Source organism: Procambarus clarkii, chromosome 6 (genome assembly GCF_040958095.1).
Source record: "Procambarus clarkii isolate CNS0578487 chromosome 6, FALCON_Pclarkii_2.0, whole genome shotgun sequence".
Taxonomy (NCBI): Eukaryota; Metazoa; Arthropoda; class Malacostraca; order Decapoda; family Cambaridae; genus Procambarus; species Procambarus clarkii.
The window spans coordinates 7,462,892-7,489,446 of NC_091155.1; the positions used below are offsets into that span (position 1 = coordinate 7,462,892).

Genomic DNA, 26,555 nt, shown 5'->3' on the forward strand with positions numbered 1-26,555 from the left:
TGGACCATCACCTCAGATCTGGACCAGCACCTTAGATCTGGACCAGCACCTCAGATCTGGACCAGTACCTCAGATCTGGACCAGCACCTTAGATCTGAGACAGCACCTCAGATCTGGACCATCACCTCAGATCTGGTCCATCACCTCAGATCTGGACCATCACCTCAGATCTGGACCATCACCTCAGATCTGGTCCATCTCCTCAGATCTGGACCATCACCTCAGATCTGGGCCAGCACCTCAGATCTGGACCATCACCTCAGATCTGGACCAGCACCTCAGACCTGGGCCAGCACCTCAGATCTGGACCAGCACCTCAGATCTGGACCATCACCTCAGATCTGGACCATCACCTCAGATCTGGACCAGCACCTCAGATCTGGACCAGCACCTCAGATCTGGACCAGCACCTCAGATCTGGACCAGCACCTCAGATCTGGGCCAGCACCTCAGATCTGGACCAGCACCTCAGATCTGGACCAGCACCTCAAATCTGGGCCAGCACCTCAGATCTGGGCCAGCACCTCAGATCTGGACCAGCACCTCAGATCTGGACCAGCACCTCAGATCTGGACCAGTACCTCAGATCTGGACCAGCACCTCAGATCTGCACCAGCACCTCAGATCTGGGCCAGCACCTCAGATCTGGGCCAGCACCTCAGATCTGAGACAGCACCTCAGATCTGGACCATCACCTCAGATCTGGACCAGCACCTCAGATCTGGACCAGCACCTCAGATCTGGACCAGCACCTCAGATCTGGACCAGCACCTCAGATCTGGACCAGCACCTCAGATCTAGACCAGCACCTCAGATCTGGACCAGCACCTCAGATCTGGACCAGTACCTCAGATCTGGACCAGCACCTCAGATCTGGACCAGCACCTCAGATCTGGGCCAGCACCTCAGATCTGGACCAGTACCTCAGATCTGGACCATCACCTCAGATCTGGACCAGCACCTCAGATCTGGACCAGCACCTCAAATCTGGGCCAGCACCTCAGATCTGGGTCAGCTACCTTAGATCTGGACCAGCACCTTAGATCGAGGTCAGCAACGCAAAAGAATTCTAATACTCATATGAAGAAAATGGTTAGGAAATTCAATGTCAATATTCCAGTTATGCATTCCTTTGGATGTTGGCTAAAACTTATGAGCACTTCCATGTAACAGCAAATACAAAACCAAGTTTAGCAGCTTTTCTACCTCTAACCTATCCCGCTGCTCTCTATATTTCTCCTTTCTTCTTTTGCCAAAATCTGGTCCTTGATGACACCGCCATGACTTAACACCTCCAAACATAAATGGGACACCATCAAATGGAATCTTGGCCTGGTCATTTCTCCAGTATAATCGACTCTTTTCTCCGATGTAAGGTCTCCAGTCTGAAAAAAATTATGATAATTTATCTATCTTATTAATGGCATTTTCTCTAATGCAGCATTCACCCTTCCTTGCCATACTGTTCTGTCGCTCAAAATTTTACCTTATTATTTACCAATGGTACCAGATGTGCTGAAATAATGTACCAAATTATGTGAAACAGATCGACTGATAAAACATTAATTACCTCACAAATTTTACACAAATGACCTCAAATTCAATAGTACTGTATATATGTAATGCATAGACACTTTACTCCAACATCATGCTTGGGTCATATGTTGCCAACTATGAAATATAATAATAATAATAATAATAATAATAATAATAATAATAATAATAATAATAATAATTATAATAATTATAATAATAATAATAATAATAATAATAACTAATAATTTATTGAGTCGAGAGACAGGCAGCTAAAGTGTATACAGACAGCCATGAGCTTTACAAACCCTCTGAGGCTGAGACTCGCTGGATAACTTATTCTGCATATGTGGTCCGTTACCCTGAAAATCTGGGGGGAAAAATCTACAAGTTCATGGCATAAATTCGACAGAATTTTGTTTGTAGTCACCAATACAAGAAGTCCTGATCCACTTGCTAACTTTACTCTTATTGTTGATGGAACATTGTTATTTACATGGAAGAGGTGTTGGTGGATGATGACAGTGTTGGGTTGGCTGAAATGGAGATTAATGGTGATGAGGTAAACTCAGCAGACTGCCTGTCCCCATGTACCCTAATGAACCTAATGTAACTGCCTGCTGTGACAGGCCTTGTTTCCTTCACCCTTCCCCTGTTCCCCTCCCCTCCCCTTCCATCTTCCCTTCTCTCCCCTTCTCTCTATTCCTCACTAACCAACTTCCTCCATGGCCATGACAGGTGGAGCAATCAATCAGTCCAGAACCATAGCATAACCCTCTCGAGTTACTCTGGGGCCGAACATGGATACCTTGTTTACCAGGTTTGGGATTTGTAAATGTTTTGAGGACAGGAAAGGCCTGCTCTCGCAGTTGGATGGAACAAGTTTTACGTGCCAACCTACAGGGGAAATCCTACTTTTCTGGGCAGGCCCAAGCACAGGGATGGTGGTGGTCATTGGTTGAGCTGAGGGTAGCCATAGATACCTATGTAGCCAGAGCTCCCTAGGGTAGTGCCTGTCACTCATTGGCTGGACGCGGGGCCCAGACCTGAACTTTTAACTCTATCCTGTCCCGGGTATGCAATCCGCACACTTTCACGAACTAGTCCTGGCAGTGCAGGCGAACGTGCGGGCGAGCGCTCAGCGACACTAAATGTGTATACTCGTTTCAGTTTTCTCACCTTAATTCTCGTGCTACGTGGCTCATTTTGGTATCATTGTGTTTCCAATTAAATTCCCTGCAGGAGTTGTATATGCATATATTGTCCAAAAGCCAAGCATTACCTTGAGGTTACCTTGAGGTGATTTCGGGGCTCAGCGACTCCGTGGCTCGATTGTCGACCAGGCCTCCTCATTGCTGAACTGGTCAACCAGGCTGTTGGATGCGGCTGCTCACAGCCTGACATATGAGTCAAAGCCTGGTTGATCAGGTATCCTTTGGAGGTGTTTGTCAAGTTTTCTCTTGAACACTGTGAGGGGTCGGCCAGTTATGCCCCTTATGTGTAGCGGAAGCGTGTTGAACAGTCTCGAGCCTCTGATGTTGATAGAGTTCTCTCTATTTATTTAGAATTTAGTTCAGAGTACCTGTTGCACCTCTGCTTTTCAATGGGGTATTCTGCACATCCTGCCATGCCTTCTAGTCTCATGTGCTGTTATTTCTGTGTGCAGGTTCAGGACCAGCCCCTCTACTATTTTCCGTGTGTAAATTATTATGTATCTCTCCTGCCTGCGCTCAAGAAAATACAGATTTAGGCTCTTTAGTCGGTCCCAGTAGTTTAGAGGTTTTACTGAGTGGATTCTAGCAGTAAAGGATCTCTGCACACTCTCCAGGTCAGCAATTTCTCCAGCTTTGAAAGGGGCTGTCATAGTGCAGCAGTATTCCACTCTAGAGAGCACTAACATCTTGAAAAGCATCATCATCGGTATAGCATCTCTAGTGTGAAAGTTTCTTGTTATCCAACATGTCATTTTTCTTGTAGTTGTGACGGCTACTTTATTGTGTTCTTTAAATGTATGGCCTTCCGACATCAGTACACCCAAATCCTTTACATTACCTATCCATTCTATATTATGATTTGACCGAGTTTTGTACATGGTTTCCGTTTTTATATTTTCATTTTTTCTGTAGCGCATGAGCTGAAACTTATCTTCATTAGACACCATATTACTTTCTGTAGCCCCATAAAAAGACCTGATTGACATCTGATTGGTGGTTTGCTGTGTCCTCTATGTTGTCTACTCTCATAAAAATCCTAGTGTGATCTGTAAAGGATGATGATACAGTACTATAGGTTGTGTCCTTGTCTATGTCCGATATGAGGATGAGAAAAAGTACTGGAGTACTTTTTAAGTACTTTAAAGTAAAAAAGTACTGGAGTACTTTTAAAAGTACTGAAGACAGTACTAAAAGTACTGTCACAGGCTTTTCCGAAATATGTGTAAATTACATCAGCGTTTTGTTTATCTTCCATGGCATCTAATGCCATGTCATAATGGTCCAGCAACTGTAATAGGCAAGAGCGCCCTGTTCTGAAACCATGTTGTCCGGGGTTATGGAGAAGTTGTGATTCCATGTATTTTGTGATCTTACTTCTTAGCACTCTTTCGAAGATTTTTATGATGTGCGATGTTAGCGCTTTCGGTCTGTAATTTTTTGCCTCTGCCTTATTTCCTCCTTTATGTAGTGGTGCTATCTCTGCTGTTTTTAATATGTCAGGGACATTGCCAGTATCTAGGCTTTGTCTCCAAAGAATATGAAGGGCCTGTGATAGCATTTTTTTACAGTTCTTGATGAATATAGAGTTCCAAGAATCAGGGCCTGGTGCAGAGTGCATAGGCATACTGTCTATGGCTTCTTCAAAATCCAGTGGGGATAGGGTGACATCTGGTATATGATTTGATGTTGCTATCATATCCATGAAAAATTCATTTGGGTTATCAATCTTCAGTGTGTTTATTGGCTTGCTGAAAACAGAGTCGTACTGATTCCTCAGTAATTCGCCCATTTCTTCGTCATCAGTGAAAGTTCCATCTCCGTTTCGCAGGGGCCCGATACTAGATGTGTTTTTTATCTTGATTTTGCATAGGAGAAAAAATATTTTGGATTTCTCTCTATTTCACTGATGGCCTTTTGCTCTCTTTGCCTCTCCTCGGTTTTGTATGATTCTTGTAGATTTAGTTCAATTGTTTCTATTTCTCTACTTAACCATCTTCGCCGTTCTTGAGATAGGGTACGACTCTCAAGTTGTTCCGCGATTCATCTTCTTCGCCTATAGAGGGAACGACGTTCCCGTTCCAATCTGCATCTCTTCCTCTATTTTTTCTTAGGGGTATGCAGTTTGAACATATTTCTAGTGCTACTAAGCTTATTTTTTCCAGGCACAGGTTCAGGTTTGTAGTTTCTAGCTGTTCTTCCCAGCTTATTTCTGTGAAGTCTTGGTTTATTTGTTCCCAGTTTAACTGTTTATTATTGAAGTTGAATTTGCTGAAATCTCCTCCACCAGGAATCGGGACTGGTTTTGAAGGTTTATTCCCAATGCTTGTCAGAACTTCAATTAAGTTGTGATCTGAGTAACAGGTACAGTGGTACCTCGCATAACGATCGCCCCAAAAGGAGAACATTCTGGGTAACGAAAGGCCCGATCGGCGTCAAATCGTCCTGTATGGCGAATACTTGTTTGAGTAATGTCAACACCACATGGTGGGGTCACGCTGCTTCTTGCACATTCTTAGACGCCTTTGATGATGCACATAAATGATGTTGTTCTTGTTTAAAGATGCTAATGATGCTGGGATATAAAGGGGTGACTGCTGAGATGTTGCAAAGCATTGACGTTTTTGTAGAAAAAAAGAAATGAAATTTCTGATATACAACAAATATCAAAAAGGTTCGTTTGGTGTTTGGCTGGTAGGCTGCTCCATTATAACAATCTTTCTTTGTTTCAAATGTGTTCCATTTGTTTTGAATTTGTTATTTACGTCTCAATAATGGAGCAGCCTACCTTACATACACTGAACAAACCATTATGACATTTTCCTTTCTTCAAATGTGTTTAATATTTATTTTTCATTTGTCTTATAGCAAAAGGTTCGTTCGGTGGTCAGCAGGTAGGCTGCCCCATGTATCTTATATAAAAAAACATAAATAATAAAAAAAAATTAAGAATTTTGAAAACCAGAACAAATGTCAAAAACGTTCGATCGGTGGTCTACAGGTAGGCTGCTCCATGTTTCTTAACCCTTAAACTGCGCATGGCGTATATATATACGCCCTGAGTAACATGTCCCACGGTGCGCATGGCGTATATATACACCATAGGGGGCCAGGCCCGATTCAAATGGCCCGCGGCTACACGGGGTTCACAGTAAACAGGGCTCTTGTAAACAGACACCATTTTTTTTTTAAATCGTGGCCAATATTCTCAGGTGTGAGAGGCACAGTACTGTTGGAGCAACCAAGGCTGGCGCATGCAGCATGAGCGAACAGCATTGCTGTTCAGCTTGTGACCACAGCATCGCCGAAAAATGTCAAAATAAATATATAATTGTTATTATTTAGTGATGACAATACTACAGATGACCCATGACTGTGATATAAATAACCAGGGTTGTGATAATAGCAGGATTGTTTTAATAATTAGCGCTGTGGGAGGAGTGATGCTGAGAGACGGAGGGAGACAGCATCGTTTACTGACTGTGTGGCTACCTGTTATTGTTTGCATTCACCATACCAGGTCAGTGGTTCTCTATGGTGAACACAAATGTAGATACTTATATATAATGTGTGTATTAGTGTAATAACAGCAAAAGGATTATGCTGGGAGGAGCCATATGGGTGACGGAGGTGACGTCGTCTGCATGATTTGTCTAGCTGTTTAGAGGGTGGCCACTATGCTCTTTGGGTGCACTACAAGCTTAGGTGTACAGTTACGGTGCATAAAACATGTAGATATTTATATATAATATGTGTAAATAGGGTAATAACACTGCAATCAGTATTGTTGGGGTAGAAAGGTTAGTGCGTGTGACCTTGAAAGAGTGAGGGAGCCGCCATCTGTGTATAGCGATGACTCTTAGTGCCTGAACTAATTATATCAGCTTAGCTTGTAACACCCATGACCCCCCCCCCCCCTTAGAGTTCACACCCAGGGAAGCCTTCTCCAAGAGGTCAGCCCAGATGACCTCCGGATTATCTTGTATGTTGATTAAAAATTCCTGGGTTAGTCTTAGTCAGCATAGTTTCAAGTATGTAGTATTTCATGATACTCTGGTCAAACATTGCAAGGGAATTAGACCCCAGATTCTTATGTGTAAACATCCTTGGATCTCCCCCTTTTGACCAGGTCAGAGGTCAGTCACACACGTAATTAATAACTCCTCTCTTGAAGAGTGTATGGTGAATGTCAAACAAGCTTATTGAAACATTTCTTGAGTGTTTGTACACGTGTGGCCGATCTCTTACATTCTTGGGGTAGGTAGCAACAGCAGATTTCCCCCCCTACCCCCTGTAGGGGTTGTATATAGAGGTCCTGTAGGGACTTAGTAAGAAGATAGTGCCGGACACCGGGGTCCAGAGAGGGCTGTGAAGAACATCTCAGCCAGGGAGAGACAGAGGTCTTAAGGTACTGTGTGTGATCTCTGAGGTTTTGTTCCATGTCCAAATTTCTTAAATTTTTGCCAGTGTTAGAGTAGGATTTATAAGTGGTGATTGACATAATTTTGGTCTTTAATAAACTCATGTTAAATTTCCCGTCTGTGTCAATTGTCGAATCCTCTTAGCCTTTTGGATATAGTGGCTGACAACCATTTTCATAATTAATGACAGTCATAGAAAGTACTCTCCAAGTCAAGCAATGTTTCTTGCCTCGTTGCTTGATATAGTCTCAATGGTCAAAGGCAGATGGTGGCAGCGTATTTAATCCTGGGTTAGCATTTCCTTGTTGGCAGTGTATCTTTTGGTTCCGGTGTAACCATCATATGTCAGCTCACATTACCGTGTTCGATAACAGTGTTACCAAGTGCAATTGTTTAGGAAGTGTTGCTCAGGATAAGTAGTGTTTACATCATTAGTTTAGTATCCATTATAGTGGTGTTCCATTTTATAATGGTGTTACATAGAGTGGTGTTTCAATTTTTTTTGTTTTGTAACACCACTCTATGTAACACCATTATAAAATGGAACACCACTATAATGGATACTAAACTAATGATGTAAACACTACTTATCCTGAGTAACACTTCCTAAACAATTGCACTTGGTAACACTGTTATCGAATACAGTAATGTGAGCTGACATATGATGGTTACACTGGAACCAAAAGATACACTGCCAACAAGGAAATGCTAACCCAGGATTAAATACACTGCCACCATCTGCCTTTGACCATTGAGACTATATCAAGCAATGAGGCAAGAAACATTGCTTGACTTGGAGAGTACTTTCTATGACTGTCATTAATTATGAAAATGGTTGTCAGCCACTATATCCAAAAGGCTAAGAGGATTCGACAATTGACACAGACGGGAAATTTAACATGAGTTTATTAAAGACCAAAATTATGTCAATCACCACTTATAAATCCTACTCTAACACTGGCAAAAATTTAAGAAATTTGGACATGGAACAAAACCTCAGAGATCACACACAGTACCTTAAGACCTCTGTCTCTTCCTGGCTGAGATGTTCTTCACAGCCCTCTCTGGACCCCGGTTTCCGGCACTCTCTTCTCACTAAGTCCCTACAGGACCTCTATATACAACCCCTACAGGAGGGAGGGGGAAATCTGCTGTTGCTACCTACCCCAAGAATGTAAGAGATCGGCCACACGTGTACAAACACTCAAGAAATATTTCAATAAGCTTGTTTGACATTCACCATACACTCTTCAAGGGAGGAGTTATTAATTACGTGTGTGACTGACCTCTGACCTGGCCAAAAGGGGGAGATCCAAGGATGTTTACACATAAGAATCTGGGGTCTAATTCCCTTGCAATGTTTGACCAGAGTATCATGAAATATTACATACTTGAAACTATGCTGACTAAGACTAACCCAGGAATTTGTAATCAACATACAAGATAATCCGGAGGTCATCTGGGCTGACCTCTTGGAGAAGGCTTCCCTGGGTGTGAACTCTAAGGGGGGGGGGGGGGTATCATGGGTGTTACAAGCTAAGCTGATATAATTAGTTCAGGCACTAAGAGTCGTCGCTATACACAGATGGCGGCTCCCTCACTCTTTCAAGGTCACACGCACTAACCTTTCTACCCCAACAATACTGATTGCAGTGTTATTACCCTATTTACACATATTATATATAAATATCTACATGTTTTATGCACCGTAACTGTACACCTAAGCTTGTAGTGCACCCAAAGAGCATAGTGGCCACCCTCTAAACAGCTAGACAAATCGTGCAGACGACGTCACCTCCGTCACCCATATGGCTCCTCCCAGCATAATCCTTTTGCTGTTATTACACTAATACACACATTATATATAAGTATCTACATTTGTGTTCACCATAGAGAACCACTGACCTGGTATGGTGAATGCAAACAATAACAGCTAGCCACACAGTCAGTAAACGATGCTGTCTCCCTCCATCTCTCAGCATCACTCCTCCCACAGCGCTAATTATTACAACAATCCTGCTATTATCACAACCCTGGTTATTTATATCACAGTCATGGGTCATCTGTAATATTGTCATCACTAAATAATAACAATTATATATTTATTTTGACATTTTTCGGCGATGCTGTGGTCACAAGCTGAACAGCAATGCTGTTCGCTCATGCTGCATGCGCCGGCCTTGGTTGCTCCAACAGTACTGTGCCTCTCACACCTGAGAATATTGCCCATGATTTTTTTTTAAATGGTATCTGTTTACAAGAGCCCTGAGAAAGCAACTGAGAACCCCGTGTAGATGCGGGCCATTTGGATCAGACCTGGCACCCTATGGCGTATATATACGCCATGCGCACCATGGGACATGTTACTCAGGGCGTATATATACGCCATGCACAGTTTAAGGGTTAAGATATGGGCACCACACAACCGCTGCATATTCTAGCTTTAGCCTAACAAAAGTCGTGAACAATTTCTTTAGTATATCGCCATCCATGTATTTAAAAGCAATTCTGAAGTTAGAAAGCGTGGCATAGGCTCCTCGCACAATATTCTTTATGTGGTCCTCAGGTGATAGTTTTCTATTTAGAACCACTCCTAGATCTCTTTCTTTATCCGAATTCTTTAAAGATTTCTCACATAATATATAGGTTGTGTGGGGCCTATGTTCTCCTATTCCACATTCCATAACATGGCATTTATTAACATTAAATTCCATTTGCCAAGTGGTGCTCCATATACTTATTTTGTCCAGGTCATTTTGAAGGGCATGACAATTATCTAAGTTTCTTATCCTTCCTATTATCTTAGCATCATCAGCAAACATGTTCATATAATTCTGTATACCAACTGGTAGATCATTTATGTAGACAATAAACATCACTGGTGCAAGAACTGAACCCTGTGGTACTCCACTTATGACATTTCTCCAGTCCGATACATTGCCTCTGACCACTGCACTTATTTTTCTATCAGTCAGAAAATTTTTCATCCATGTTAGAAGCTTACCTGTCACCCCTCCAATATTTTCCAGTTTCCAGAACAACCTCTTATGTGGAACTCTGTCGAAAGCCTTTTTTAGGTCCAGATAGATGCAGTCAACCCAACCATCTCTTTCCTGTAATATCTCTGTTGCTCGATCATAGAAACTGAGTAAATTCGATACACTGAATCTTCCAGATCGAAAACCATACTGTCTGTCTGATATATCATTTCTCTCCAGGTGTTTCTACCCATTTAGTTTTAATTATTTTTTCAAATATTTTGACTATTACACTTGTCAATGATACAGGTCTATAATTAAGGGGGTCTTCCCTGCTGCCACTTTTGTAGATTGGAACTATGTTAGCCTTTTTCCACACATCAGTTACAACTCCTGTAAACAGGGATGCCTGAAAAATCAGTTGAAGTGGAATGCTGAGCTCAGGTGCACATTCTCTCAGAACCCATGGTGAAACTCCATCTGGACTAACTGCTTTGTTCTTATTTAGCTCCTTGAGCATTTTTCCCACTTCGTCTCTAGACACCTCTATGTGCTCTATGTTGTTCTCTGGAATTCTTGTTGTGTCTGGTTCCCTGAAGATTTCATTTTGTACAAACACACTTTGGAACTTTTCGTTTAATGTTTCATACATTTCCTTTTCATTTTCCGTGAATCTAGTTCCCATTTTCAACCTTTGAATATTATCCTTTACCTGCAATTTGTTGTTTATGAATTTATAGAATAGACCTGGTTCTGTTTTACATTTGTCTGCAATCCCTTTCTCAAAATTTCTTTCTGCCTCTCTCCTCACTGCCGTGTAGTTGTTTCTCGCATCTTTGTATCGCTGGTATGTTTGGGGGTTTGGCCTCTTCCTGTATTGATTCCATTTTTGTGTCTTTTGGTCTCTGGCCCTCTCGCAATTTCTGTTGAACCAATCCTGTTTCCTAGTTCTGCATCTCTGTTTTGGTATAAATTTTTTGTGCCTTTATCATATATTTCACAAAACCTGACATACATCTCATTCACTTCCTTGCCTAGCAACAAGTCTGTGCAAATATACTCAGAATGTGTAATGCAATGTGTTCCTGTGTAAACAGTATGTGAAACTGTACATATTGTAATTTTACTGAATTTTTACCACATAATATTGTGACAATAAACATTTATTGTGGACACATTACTGACACATGTATCACAGTTCCATGGAAAATTATGAACATTCTACTGTATACATATTGTAAAGGTCACAAATATGCATCATATACGATAAAAGAAACAAATAAAACAGCAGTGGAAATCCATAGAAAAAATATTTGAAAATAGATTTGTGGCAACACGCAGTGCTTGAATGACCCGCGCGACCGTGTCTGGGAGCTTCACACACGGGCGACCAGCCCCTGATGACGTCACAGCGCACCTTGTCCACGTCCTCACAGCCAAAGTGGAATTTGGTAATTATTTTTACATAGACATGTTCAGGGAAGGTAATTTATCATTTTACAAAGAAAAATGATTTTTTGGGAACATTTGATGTCATGTACACTGGGGGAAATTCACAATAAACACAGTGCATCACAGTGGTTACATGGGGACATTAGTTTTGTATGACGTCTGTTTCACACGGAATGGATTAAATTCGTTATTCGAGGTACCACTGTACAGTATTTGTAATCATTATGTTCCTGATCAATTCATCATTATTAGTGAAAATGAGGTCCAGCATGTTCTCCTTCCTAGTTGGTTCTACTATTTGCTGGTTTAAGGCAAACCTGTTGCACATCCTTAGCAGGTCATTTGCATGTGCCTGTTTATTTAGGCTACTTCCCGGAATTTTCTCTGATACAACTGTATCTGCTATGATCGTTTATTTCAGGTGCCGTAGGTTGAAGTCCCCAAGCAGGATGATGTTTGGGGCTGGATTTGTTAGATTTTCCAAGCAGTGCTCTATTTTCATTAGTTGGTCTTTAAACTGCTGATGATTTGCCTCCGGTGACTTATATAAAAGGACAATACTGTACCTGTAAACCTTTTTTGTCAATCTTACTGTGAGTTATCTACTTAAAATTATATGTTAGTTTACGGACTTGCCCGGAACACTATGCGTGCTAGTGGCTTTACAAGAATGTAAAATCAACTTCATTTCTATGTTCTCTCTTAACCCTTCAATTGCGCATCGCATCATATGATGCTTTGACCGACTTGCAGTAAATTGCGCATCGCATCATGTGATGCTTTGGAGTACTACACAAGATTTAAACGGCCCATGGATACACGGGGTTCACCACACCTTCATCAGGGCTCTTGTAAACAGACGCCATTTAAAAAAAAAATCGTGGGCCAAACTCCCGGGTGTTAGGGGCCTCAGTATTGAGTGAGCTACCAAGCCTGACGCACGCAGCATGAACTCACAGCACTGCTGTTCAGCTTGTGACCACAGCATCGCCTAAAAATGCCATAATATACTTGTTCATGCTATTATGTAGCGATGATATTATTACAGAAGACCCCTGACTGTGATAAAACTGACCAGGGTTCTGATAATAGCAGGATTGTGGTGATATTTGGCGCTGTGCGCCATGGGGGGGAGGAGTAATGCTGTGGGAGGGAGGATGGTGGCGTTGTCTTTTGAGTGTGTGTGGCCACCTTTTATTGACTGCACTCACCATACCAGCTTAGTGGTTCGCTATGGTGAACACAAATGTAGATACTTATATATAACGTGTGTATAGTGTGAGATAACAGCGAGAGTAGGAGGTTGGGAGCCGCCATTTGGTGAGGGAGGAGCGTCGTCTGCAGGACTTATCATGTTGTTTACTGATGACCACGATGGTCTTTGGGCACCATACCAGTTTACTTGTACAAGTATGGTGAATAAAACAGGTAGATATTTATATATAATGTGTGTATATAGCGTAATAACACCACACAGTATTGTTGTAGGAGAAATATTAGTGCGTCTGGCCTTGAGGGCGGCAGCCATCAGCTGACTGTGTGAGTAGCTACATCTTTACTCACCATACAAGCATAGATGTACAGTTATGGTGAACAAAACATGTAAATACTTATATATAACGTCTGTATATAAAAACAAAAACAGTATGGAGAATGGAGTGGGTGGAGAATGGTGGCAAGTCAGGTGAGGTGAGGGAGGGAGTGGCAGCCAGTGGCAGCCAGTCACTGCCTGCCACTGCCACTGCCACTCAGCATACCAACTTAGTGGTTCGTCATGGTGAACAAAACATGCAGATACTTATATATAACCTGTGTATATAGTGTAATAACCGACAAAGTATTTGTTCACTGTTTGATGAACATAATTGAATCAACAATAGGCACACCATATTTTTGAGTACAGCGATGATTCACTCATTTTATTATATAAATATATCACACTACACACTATTGAATAATATTACAGCAAAAAAACTACGAAAAATCAATCAGAGACATTGAAATAATTAGGTAATTATCTCTTTGTGGAAACTCTGGCATGACAGCTGGCAATCAACAGACTGCCTGGGACACACGCTCAGTCAGCACCTGATTTTTGCCACACTTACCAAACATACCAGCGATACAAAGATGCGAGAAACAACTACACGGCAGTGAGGAGAGAGGCAGAAAGAAATTTTGAAAAAGGGATTGCGGACAAATGTAAAACAGAACCAGGTCTATTCTATAAATTCATAAACAACAAATTGCAGGTAAAGGATAATATTCAGAGGTTGAAAATGGGAAATAGATTCACGGAAGATGAAAAGGAAATGTGTGAAACACTAAACGAAAAGTTCCAAAGTGTGTTTGTACAAAATGAAATCTTTAGGGAACCAGATACAATAAGAATTCCAGAGAACAACATAGAACACATAGAGGTGTCTAGAGACGAAGTGGAAAAAATGCTCAAGGAGCTCGGTAAGAACAAAGCAGCTGGCCCAGATGGCGTTTCACCATGGGTTCTGAGAGAATGTGCATCTGAGCTCAGCATTCCACTTCACCTGATCTTTCAGGCATCCCTGTGTACAGGAATCGTAGCAGACGGGTGGAAACAGGCTAACATAGTTCCAATCTACAAAAGTGGCAGCAGGGAAGACCCCCTCAATTATAGACCTGTATCATTGACAAGTGTAATAGTGAAAGTATTGGAAAAACTAATCAAAACTAAATGGGTAGAACACCTAGAGAGAAATGATATAATATCAGACAGACAGTATGGTTTTCGATCTGGAAGATCCTGTATATCGAATTTACTCAGTTTCTATAATCGAGCCACAGAGATATTACAGGAAAGAGATGGTTGGGTTGACTGCATCTATCTGGACCTAAAAAAGGCTTTCGACAGAGTTCCACATAAGAGGTTGTTCTGGAAACTGGAAAATATTGGAGGGGTGACAGGTAAGCTTCTATCATGGATGAAAAATTTTCTGACTGATAGAAAAATGAGGGCAGTAATCAGAGGCAATGTATCAGAATGGAGAAATGTCACAAGTGGAGTACCACAGGGTTCAGTTCTTGCACCAGTGATGTTTATTGTGTACATAAATGATCTACCAGTTGGTATACAGAATTATATGAACATGTTTGCTGATGATGCTAAGATAATAGGAAGGATAAGAAATTTAGATGACTGTCATGCCCTTCAAGAAGACCTGGACAAAATAAGTATATGGAGCACCACTTGGCAAATGGAATTTAATGTTAATAAATGTCATGTTATGGAATGTGGAATAGGAGAACATAGACCCCACACAACCTATATATTATGTGAGAAATCTTTAAAGAATTCTGATAAAGAAAGAGATCTAGGAGTGGTTCTAGATAGAAAACTATCACCTGAGGACCACATAAAGAATATTGTGCAAGGAGCCTATGCTATGCTTTCTAACTTCAGAATTGCATTTAAATACATGGATGGCGATATACTAAAGAAATTGTTCATGACTTTTGTTAGGCCAAAGCTAGAATATGCAGCTGTTGTGTGGTGCCCATATCTTAAGAAGCACATCAACAAACTGGAAAAGGTGCAAAGACATGCTACTAAGTGGCTCCCAGAACTGAAGGGCAAGAGCTACGAGGAGAGGTTAGAAGCATTAAATATGCCAAAACTAGAAGACAGAAGAAAAAGAGGTGATATGATCACTACATACAAAATAGTAACAGGAATTGATAAAATCGACAGGGAAGACTTCCTGAGACCTGGAATTTCAAGAACAAGAGGTCATAGATTTAAACTAGCTAAACACAGATGCCGAAGAAATATAAGAAAATTCACCTTCGCAAATAGAGTGGTAGACGGTTGGAACAAGTTAAGTGAGAAGGTGGTGGAGGCCAAGACCGTCAGTAGTTTCAAAGCGTTATATGACAAAGAGTGCTGGGAAGACGGGACACCACGAGCGTAGCTCTCATCCTGTAACTACACTTAGGTAATTACACTTAGGTAATTACACTTCCCCGCCCTATAGTGGGCAATATATACCACTTACGATTTTTTTATTATTTTTCCCATGATCAGTGAACACAAATTAACAGGTTAGGAAGAAAAAATAATATATTTTTTTTTTTTTGGTATGCGCCTGTGGGTGTCAAACGGTATTTAGCTATGCGCCATTTAAGGGTTAACCCCCAATGTACCTTCTTGTATATAAATAAATAAATAAAAAATAAATTTACAGTTGAACCTCGATTAACGAGCGACTTTATCTACAAGCACTTCGAGTAATGAGCGAGCCACTCGCAGAACATTAGTCTCTACTAACGAGCTTTTCCTCGATTAACGTGCGTTTCCGCTGGTTCTTGGACACCTTTTACAACAGTTTTGTTGTTGTTTCACAAGATGAGTTTTCCCCATGACGAGCTCGGTACCGGAACGGATTAAACTCGTTAATCGAGGTGCCACTGTACTTATGTAAGCATCGACCTCAGTATCTTCGTAAAATATTACTCCTATGTATAATCTTGCCCTGTTATTTTTTTAATTTATTTGTAATTTGATTTATATTAGTCATTTATTGGAATTATTTAATCGAGTTAATTTTTGTTTCTTAACCACTGTGCTGCGCCGAGTTTATTGTGAAATTCCCCCTGTGCGCATGAAATAAAATGTTCCCATAAAATTTTTTTTCTTTAACCCTTTAACTGCGCGGCCTATAAATATGACACCCCCCCAGTGCGCAAGAAATAAATTCTCAGGAAAAAATTCTTTTTAGTTCTGAAAGTGTCAAAAACCCCTCCCTGTATATGGGTATAGCAACGGAATTTCGAAATTGTACTTACTTTGGCTGCTATGGGGTCCATAAGGTGGCGTGTGACGTCATCATTCCCCATGCACCAGTGCAGTTAGCTCCCGGAGCCGCTGGGGCGCGCGAGTTGCCGCGAATATATTTTTGTTAATTTTTTGCACGCAGTTCCAAATACATTTTATTTGTTTTTATGCGCTAATCCTATGTATAATGAACACGTACACTATATTATGGCAGTAAAACATCCGTACTGTCCAAGGACACTGTGTTACGTGCATGACACTTGTGTACACACGTTGCACATATTTACCATGTATCATGCTAATTTATGTATATATACAATCTATTTACAGACTATACACTGTCACACACTATATACATTCACCATCAACGCATTCAGAACACCGCGAGTGAGAGCTGTCACATCCAGCCAGCCCACCCTCACTTCTCCAACACTGTATTCGCCAACTTTGCCCCTCCCATCATACAGTTATTCACACCAATGTTTCATGTTCATTTATGTATATTTACAACATATGTATACACTGTCACACACTATATACATTTACCATCAACACATTCAGAACATAGCGTAGCAGCTGCCTCGTATTGGCCGATAGCAACTGCCTCGTATGGACCGATAGCAGCGGCCTCATATAGGCCAATAGCAGCTGCCTCGTATGGGCCAATAGGAGCTGCCACGTATGGACCAATAGCAGCTGCCTCGTATGGACTTTTAATGCATTTGACGTATTAGAGGACGAGTGCTGTGGTGAACCTGTTGTTCAAAGAGGAGGCAAAGCAACGAGGAGCATTGAGGCGCAGGTCCCTCAAACTGCTCGAAAGGAAAAGGGAGAATCGAAGCGAATTTTGGTTGTGGGAGATTCCCAGGTGAGGTATTTAGACAGAATGTTTTGTGCCAGAGATAGGGGGAACAAATTAAGGGTTTGCTATCCGGGAGCTGGAATTGGTGATATTGTTGGAAACATGAATGATATTATGACGGGAAATGGAAACAAACCCATTATTTGTATTATTGCAGGGGGTAATGATATTGGGCGAGTTAGGAGTGAGGAACTAATACAGAGATTCAGGACAGCCATTGAATTAGTTAGGAGCAAGAGAGGAATCCCGATCATATATGGCATTCTTCCAAGAAAGGGAATGGGAAATGAATGGATGTCGAGGGCACTTGGTGTCAATTGCCGGCTGGAAAGATATTGCAAATCAAATGCAATATCTTTCATAGACAACTGGGAACACTTCTATGGAAGAAATGAAATGTATGCTCGTGATGGGGTACATCTATCCAGGGCTGGGGATGTTGCTGTTGCGAATTCGTTGGAACCAGTGGTTAGAGGTGTTTGTTTGGGTTTAAACTGTTAGTAGATAGTGGTATGGGAATTGATTTGGAGGAAGGAGGTAATAAAAGTATGTGTTCGTGGGAGAAAAAAATTGGCAAAATGATCAGGGAAAGAAAAGGGCCTCAAAATAACAATTCACTTTGGGTATATTACACTAACAGTAGAAGTCTAAGAAATAAAATTAACTAATTAAATGCTCTTGTCTGCACAGAAAAAATAGATATTATTGCACTTACCGAAACGTGGATGAATGTAGAAAATAGAGAACTATTAGCTGAATATCAAATAAATGGATTTAAACTATTTCACACAGATAGATATATTAGACGAGGAGGGGGAGTAGCCATATATGTTAGGGACAATTTGAAATGTAGTCTCAAAGAGGGAATCAAAACTGAGCCACACACAGAAACTATTTGGATAGAATTAAACGAAAAAGCAAATAATATTATAATAGGAGTTATATATAGGCCACCAAATTTAGACAGAATGGAAGCAAAGCATCTATGGGATGAAATATCTAGAGCATCTAGATCTAACAGTATTTATGTCATGGTTGACTTTAATTTTAGTGGAATAAACTGGGTGAACACAACAGGGAATAGTGAAGCAGAAGATTTTCTAGAATTAATTGACGATTGCTTTCTTACGCAACACATTAAGGAACCAACGCGGGGAAATAATATTTTAGATTTAGTGTTAACTAACAGGGAAACACAAATTAATGACATCGAAATAGGGAGTGAGCTAGGGAACAGTGATCACAAAGTAATCAGATTTAGCATAGAATGGAATAGACCTGTAGGAGAAAATTCTGTTAAAGTGCCAGATTTTCGAAAAGCTGATTTTAATAGCCTAAGAAATTTTTTGGGTCAAATAGATTGGAAAGTCTTGGGTATGGGGTGTGGGCCGGTCTTGGAGCGAGACATGAACCCAGCGATAGGTGATGTAAAAAGGGATTTCGATGTGGATTTAATATATAACTTATTTAAGAATATTCTAAACAAAGCACAGGAACGTAGTATACCATACAAATTGAATAGATCGAATACTAATGACCCAAAGTGGATAACAAAGAATTTGAAGAACCTTATAGGTAAAAAGAGAGCTTGGTACAAAAGGATTAAAAATTTGGAGGTCACTTTAGAACTGGAATTCATACAACTGGTTAGAAATGTTAAAAAAGAGATTAGGAAAGCAAAAAGAAACTATGAAGTTCGCATAGCAGAGCAAGCAAAGTCAAATCCTAAAGGGTTTTTTCAGTTATATCGAACTAAGACTAGGGAAAGGATAGGTCCATTAAAATCTGAGACAGGTCAAATAACGGATAATGACAAGGAGATGAGTAGTATTTTTAACAAATATTTTATATCTGTATTTACTAAAGAAGAACTTAACAATATGCCTTCAGCCGAACAAGTCTATGTGGGTGGGGATGAGGACAGGTTGACTAGTAGTTACCAGGGAGGATGTAATTAAACAATTAGAAAAACTAAAACCAAACAAATCCCCAGGGCCGGATGAAGTGTTTGCCAGGGTGCTTAAAGAATGCAAAGAGGAGCTTTCCGAGCCACTGTCTACCATATTTAATAAATCAATAGAGTCAGGCAGAGTGCGAGAGTTATGGAAGGTAGCTAATGTGGTACCAATTTTTAAGAAAGGAGATAGATCACTTGCGTCAAACTATCGGCCAATTAGCCTAATGTCTATTGTGGGAAACTTACTTGAATCAATAATTGCAAATACAATTCGCCTCCATCTTGAAAAACATAAATTAATAAATGAGTCGCAACATGGTTTTACAAATGGCCGTTCATGTTTAACAAATTTGCTAACTTTTTATTCCAGCATAGTTGAGGCAGTTGATAGTGGTAAGGATTGTGATGTTGTGTACCTTGACTTTAGCAAAGCTTTTGATACAGTGCCACATCAAAGACTAATTAAAAAAATAGAAGCTCATGGTATTGGGGGTGCTATATTAAGTTGGATTAGGGCATGGCTATTCCAAAGGAAACAGAGAGTTAGTATAAATGGGGTTAAGTCAGAGTGGGATAATGTTGTTAGTGGAGTACCTCAGGGCTCTGTCCTGGGACCTCTGTTGTTTATAATATATATAAATGATTTAGATTCAGGTTTGAGTAGCAACATTTGCAAATTTGCCGATGATACGAAAATCGGTAGGGAAATTAATTCAGAGGAGGACTCACTATCACTTCAAGTTGATCTAGATAGGGTTTTGAAATGGTCAAAGGATTGACAGATGCAGTTTAATGCTGATAAATGTAAAGTTCTGAGGTTAGGTAATGATGATAGGGTTACAAGATACGAGCTAGATGGTGTTGAGATTGCGAAGTCGAATTGCGAAAGGGATCTGGGAGTTATGATTAGTAAGAATTTAAAACAAAAGGATCAATGCATAAATGTTCGTAATAAGGCAAATCGGACACTTGGATTTATTAATCGCAGCGTTAGTAAGAAGACACCTGGCGTGGTTCTCAAGCTATATTTTGCTCTAGTTAGGCCCCATTTAGATTATGCAGTTAAGTTTTGGTCGCCATCTTATAGAATGGATATAAATTCACTTGAACGTGTCCAGCGTAGGATGACTAAGTTAATTCCCCAAATTAGAAATCTTTCATATGAAGAAAGATTAACAAAGCTTAAGTTGCATTCACTGGAAACGCGAAGAGTTAGGGGTGACATGATAGAGGTTTACAAGTGGGTGAATGGACATAACAAAGGGGATATTAATAGGGTATTAAAAGTATCAACACAAGACAGAACACGAAACAATATATAACCTATATATTGGTGGCCTATATATAACTCCTATTATAATATTATTAGCTTTTTTGTTTAATTCTATCCAAATAGTTTCTGTGTGTGGCTCAGTTTTGATTCCCTCTTTGAGACTACATTTCAAATTGTCCCTAACATATATGGCTACTCCACCTCCTCGTCTAATATATCTATCTGTGTGAAATAGTTTAAATCCATTTATTTGATATTCAGCTAATAGTTCTTTATTTTCTACATTCATCCACGTTTCGGTAAGTGCAGTAATATCGATTTTTTTCTGTGCAGACAAGAGCATTTAATTTGTTAATTTTATTTCTTAGACTTCTACTGTTAGTGTAATATACCCTAAGTGAATTGTTATTTTGAGGCCCTTCTCTTTCCCTGATCATTTTGCCAATTCCTTTCTCCCACAAACACATACTTTTATTACCTCCTTCCTCCAAATCAATTCCCATATCTCTATCTACTAACACTTTAAACCCAAACAAACACCTCTAACCACTTCTTCCAACGAGTTCGCAACAGCAACTACCCCAGCTCTCGATAGATGCACCCCATCACGAGCATACATTTATACAATACAATACAATACAATTTTATTTAGGTAAGGTACATACATACAATAAATATTTACAAGGATTGTTTAACTTATAGGTATAGCTAGTACATACAATGCCTAAAGCCACTATTACGCAAAGCGTTTCGGGCATGTATCGACCATGTATCGCCACGATATGTGGCGTTTCGACCACATATGATCGGGATTCCTCCCTTGCTCCTAATTCAATGGCTGTCCTGAATCTCTGTATTAGTTCCTCACTCCTAACTCGCCCAACATCATTACCCCCTGCACTAATACAAATAATGGGTTTGTTTCCATTTCCCGTCATAATATCATTCATGTTTCCAACAATATCACCAATTCCAGCTTCCGGATAGCAAACCCTAAATCCGTTCCCCCTATCTCTAGCACAAAATGTTCTGTCTAAATACCTCACCTGGGAATCTCCCACAACCAAAATTCGCTTCGATTCTCCCTTTTCCTTTCGAGCAGTTTGAGGGACCTGCGCTTCAATGCTCCTCGTTGCTTTGCCTCCTCTTTGAACAAAAGGTTCACCACAGCACTCGTCCTCTAATACGTCAAATGCATTAAAAGTCCTTAGGTGTAGGCTATTAGTTGTCGGTTTTGCCAAGGTCTTCTTAAGATGCCTGTCTTTCACAACTTGCCAAGACGAGGTCTTCTTAAAACTGGTCCCGTCAGTCTTTCTTAATGAGGTCCCGTCAACACTGGCCTCCTCCTTCGTTTCCTCCCGAAGTCTCAGCCGTCGTACCTCCTCCCGCAGGGAATCCATCTCTGCTCTCAGAGCTCCAACCAGACTCACCAAATCCTTCACTAATCCTTCCATTATTGCAATAATAATGTTACTAGAATCGGAGCTCCAGCTAACACAACCTCTCACTGTGACTGCACCTGAATGTTACGCGGCAATTGGTTCCACAAATCAACAACCCTGTTACTGAACCAGTATTTACCCAAGTCTTTCCTAAATCTAAACTTATCCAATTTATACCCATTGTTTCGTGTTCTGTCTTGTGTTGATACTTTTAATACCCTATTAATATCCCTTTTGTTATGTCCATTCACCCACTTGTAAACCTCTATCATGTCACCCCTAACTCTTCGCCTTTCCAGTGAATGCAACTTAAGCTTTGTTAATCTTTCTTCATATGAAAGATTTCTAATTTGGGGAATTAACTTAGTCATCCTACGCTGGACACGTTTAAGTGAATTTATATCCATTCTATAATATGGCGACCAAAACTGAACTGCATAATCTAAATGGGGCCTAACTAGAGCAAGATATAGCTTAAGAACCACACCAGGTGTCTTGTTATTAATGCTGCGATTAATAAATCCAAGTGTCCGATTTGTCTTATTACGAACATTTATGCATTGATCCTTTTGTTTTAAATTCTTACTAATCATAACTCCCAGATTCCTTTCGCAATTCGACTTCGCAATCTCAACACCATCTAGCTCGTATCTTGTAACCCTATCATCATTACCTAACCTCAGAACTTTACATTTATCAGCATTAAACTGCATCTGCCAATCCTTCGACCATTTCAAAACCCTATCTAGATCAACTTGAAGTGATAGTGAGTCCTCCTCCGAATTAATTTCCTTACCGATTTTCGTATCATCGGCAAATTTTCAAATGTTGCTACTCTAACCTGAATCTAAATCATTTATATATATTATAAACAACAGAGGTCCCAGGACAGAGCCCTGAGGCACCCCACTTACAACATTTTCCCACTCTGACTTGACTCCATTTATACTAACTCTGTTTCCTTTGGTATAGCCATGCCCTAATCCAGCTTAATATAGCACCCCCAATACCATGAGACTCTATCTTTTTAATCAGTCTTTCATGTCGCACTGTATCAAAAGCTTTGCTAAAGTCAAGGTACACAACATCGCAATCCTTACCACTATCAACTGCCTCAACAATGCTAGAATAAAAAGATAACAAATTTGTTAAACATGAACAGCCATTTATAAAACCATGTTGCGACTCAATTATTAATTTATGTTTTTCAAGATGAAGACGAATTTTATTTGCTATTATAGATTCGAGTAACTTTCCCATAAGTTACTCGAATCTTAGTTTTTTCTAGTACAAAAACAAAGATGGCCGCCACCACCACCACTGGGAATGTAGACACACCAACAGATGATTGTTTCAAAGGATTCTCACCCCAAGATATAAGGAAAGGAGGTGTTCTTGGCAGGTTAGAGATAATTGTGGATATGCAAAAGAAGTACGAAGAAAAAGTGCTTAAATTGGAAGAGGTCAATGGAGCTCTTAGGAGTGAGCTTTGCACTCTAAAAGGGAGTATGCTTCAGCAAGGCAAGATTATTACTGCATTATCAGACAAGGTAATAAATCTGGAGGAGCAAATCAAGGAACTAGTGAAAGAAAATGAGGTGTGAAGAGTGAAGTGTGGCGACTTTGAAGAAATAAACAAGAAAATAGACTCATATGGTGAACAACTCCAAGGTAGCCTGAGAGCTAATATAGAGTTAGGCAAGGATCTCCAACTGGGAACTTCACTGACAACTCACATAGAGGAGGTAAATAAAGAACTAGAAAAGTATAATAAAGAAGAAATAAAAGCAACATATGCTCAAGTTGTAAAAGAGAAAGAGACTTTGACAAAACTTTCTATATTCTGTTTGGCAATAAATCCTCTAATCAAATAAATCTCAAAATAAACAATACCCAAATTTGTAACAAATTAGATGGCAAATTTCTTGGCATTCTCATTGATCACAAGCTGAATTTCCAGGGACACATTCTAAATATATAAAAAAAAGTTTCTAAAACTCTTGGCATTCTTTCTAAGATCAGATATTATGTACCCCGCCCTGCCCTGGTGACACTCTATTACTCCCTCATCTATCCATATCTCAACTATGGTATTTGTGCTTGGGGTTCTACTACCCAAAATCATTTACGTCCTCTAATTACTCAACACAAAGCTGCTATTAGGACAATATCCAACTCTAGCCCCAGACATCACTCGGTACCCCTACTCAAATCTCTGAATATGTTAGGTATTAAGTCACTGCACATTCTGTCATGTGTATTATACATATATAAAACGCTGAACTGTAATGCCAATCCTGACCTCAAAAGCTTCATTGAAGGTAGTAACAGAACCCAGAATGTGGAATGACCTTCCCAACCATGTTAAAGACTGTACCTCTCTCAACCAGTTTAAGATAAAAACGAAGCTATACTTAATAAATTCCCTGTAACCTACCTTACCCCTCTATTGTCAACCAATGTCTGTTTTTTTTTAAATGACGCTGTTTGTCGACAGAATTGTATTTGTGCTGCTTTTTCGGCCGTTTCCCCCTTTTTATCTTTTTTTTTATTTGTTCTCAACTCATTTTATTCTTTATGCTCAATTAGTATTAAGCTTTAGTCATTTAAGTTTTTCATGCCCGAAACGCTTTGCGTAATAGTGGCTTTAGGCATTGTATGTACTAGCCCTATCTATAAATCCATCACTCTTTGTAAAATCTCTTGTATGTATGTACCTTACCTAAATAAACATTTGATTTGATTTGATTTGATTTGATTTGATTTGACTTGACTATCAAAGAAGTGTGTTCGGAAGTCAAAACCAGAAATGACCAACAAGAAGCAGAAATTAGGCAAGCAATTAGGAAAGAACTGGTTACCAACAGTAAACTGGTACAAAACACTGCAGATAGAACTAAGTCCATAATCATTTTTGGATGTTTAGAGAAGGAAATTTCATCTAGGGTGGACCGAGCAGCAAAAGAGATGAAAATCATAGGGAAAATAGTAGGTTTAGGAGAAGGCTCAAAGGAAAACGTCAGTGATTTTAGAAGAATAGGAAAATATGAGAAAGACAAGAACCGCTCCTTAAGGGTGACGTTTAATGGAGTGAAAAACATGATGGAAGTGCTTAGAAATGCCAGGATATTGCAGAGTGATGAGGTTGGCAAACTTTGGTCAGTAAGACAAGACCTCTCCAAGGAAGACAGAGAAAAGCTGAAAATGAACCTAATTGAGGCAAAACATCTAAATGGAGATAGAAATGAAGAAGACAGAAATTCTTTTTTCTACAAAGTGACAGGGACTGGAAACCTTGTGAAATGATACATAAAAGCAAAGCAACAAGATCAGTAGTGGAAGGGGGGAGTAAAGAGCAAAGGAAAAGGGAACATGTTCCTGAAAATTGTATATACCAACATAGATGGAGTGAGGTCAAAAACTTTGGAGTTGCAAGATTAGGGTCCAAGATTCCAGCTTAGGGTCCAGATATTGTCGCATTATCAGAGACGAAACTTGAAGGAAATATAATAAATGAAGTCATATTCCCAAGAGGCTATTCAGTTTGGAGATGTGCAAGGAAAACTAGGAAGGGAGGAGGAATGGCTGTACTGGTGAAAAAACACCTGAAGGTAAGAGAGTTAATATTTGAAAACCCTTGAGATATTGACATAATGGCATTGCAGATCTGGAATCAGGATGATAAGCTTTTAATTTTAAATGTCTACAGCCCACCAGCAAGCAACACATGGACAAAGGAAGAACTAGATGACAAACGAAAGGGCCTTATAATGGTCATGAGAGATATTATTGTACAAGCAGATAAGGATAAATCACGACTGTTGATACTGGGGGACTTCAACTTTAAAGCAATAGACTAGGAGGCCTATGAAGCAAGAACGGAGGACTTTTGGACATGCAGATTTGTGAACCTCATTCTGGAGACATTCTTCTATCAACACACAAAGCAGGCCACAAGAATGAGGGAAGTAGATGTACCGTCAGTACTGGACCTAGTATTCACCAGGAAAGAAGAAGAGATATTTGACATCCAGTACCTTCCTCCCTTGGGAAAGAGTGATCACGTCCTGTTAGACATTGATTATGCTTTAACCCCTTAACTGCGTTGCCTCCAAATGTGACACCCCTGCAGTGCGCAGGAAATAAATTCTCTGGAAAAAATTCTTTTTTCTTTTTAAAGTGTCAAAAACCCTTCCCTCAGTATGGGTATGTAAAAAAAAAGTCGAAATTGTACTTACTTTGGCTGCTATGGGGTCCGGAAGTTGAGGCGTGACGTCATCATTCCCCGTGCGCCCGAGCCGTAAGCTCTCGGGGGCGGTGGGGCGCTCGGGGCGGGGCGCGCGGGTTGCTGCGAATATATTTTCGTTCATTTTTTGCGCACCTTTCCATATATATTTTCATTGTTTTTATGTGCCAATCCAATGTATAATGAACACGTACACTATAATATCGCAGTACAACATCCGTACTGTCCGTAGACACTGTGTTACGTGCATGAAACTTGTGTACACATATGCAGCACATATTTACTATGTATCATGCTAATTTGTGTATATATACAATCTATTTACACACTATACACTGTCACACACTATGTACATTCACCATCAACACATTCA

General features: G+C 40.1%; 1 protein-coding gene across 3 annotated transcripts in view; it reads right to left on the reverse strand.

The window, feature by feature from the left end:
• The window catches only part of LOC123754081 (uncharacterized), a 419,143-nt gene that overhangs the window by 329,385 nt on the left and 63,203 nt on the right, over positions 1–26,555 (reverse strand). For all 3 annotated transcript variants that reach the window (XM_045736239.2, XM_045736241.2, XM_045736238.2), the window contains exon 2: positions 1,207–1,385. In XM_045736239.2, coding sequence (XP_045592195.2) covers positions 1,207–1,385 — 179 coding nt within the window. The remainder of the gene's footprint in view (positions 1–1,206; positions 1,386–26,555) is intronic.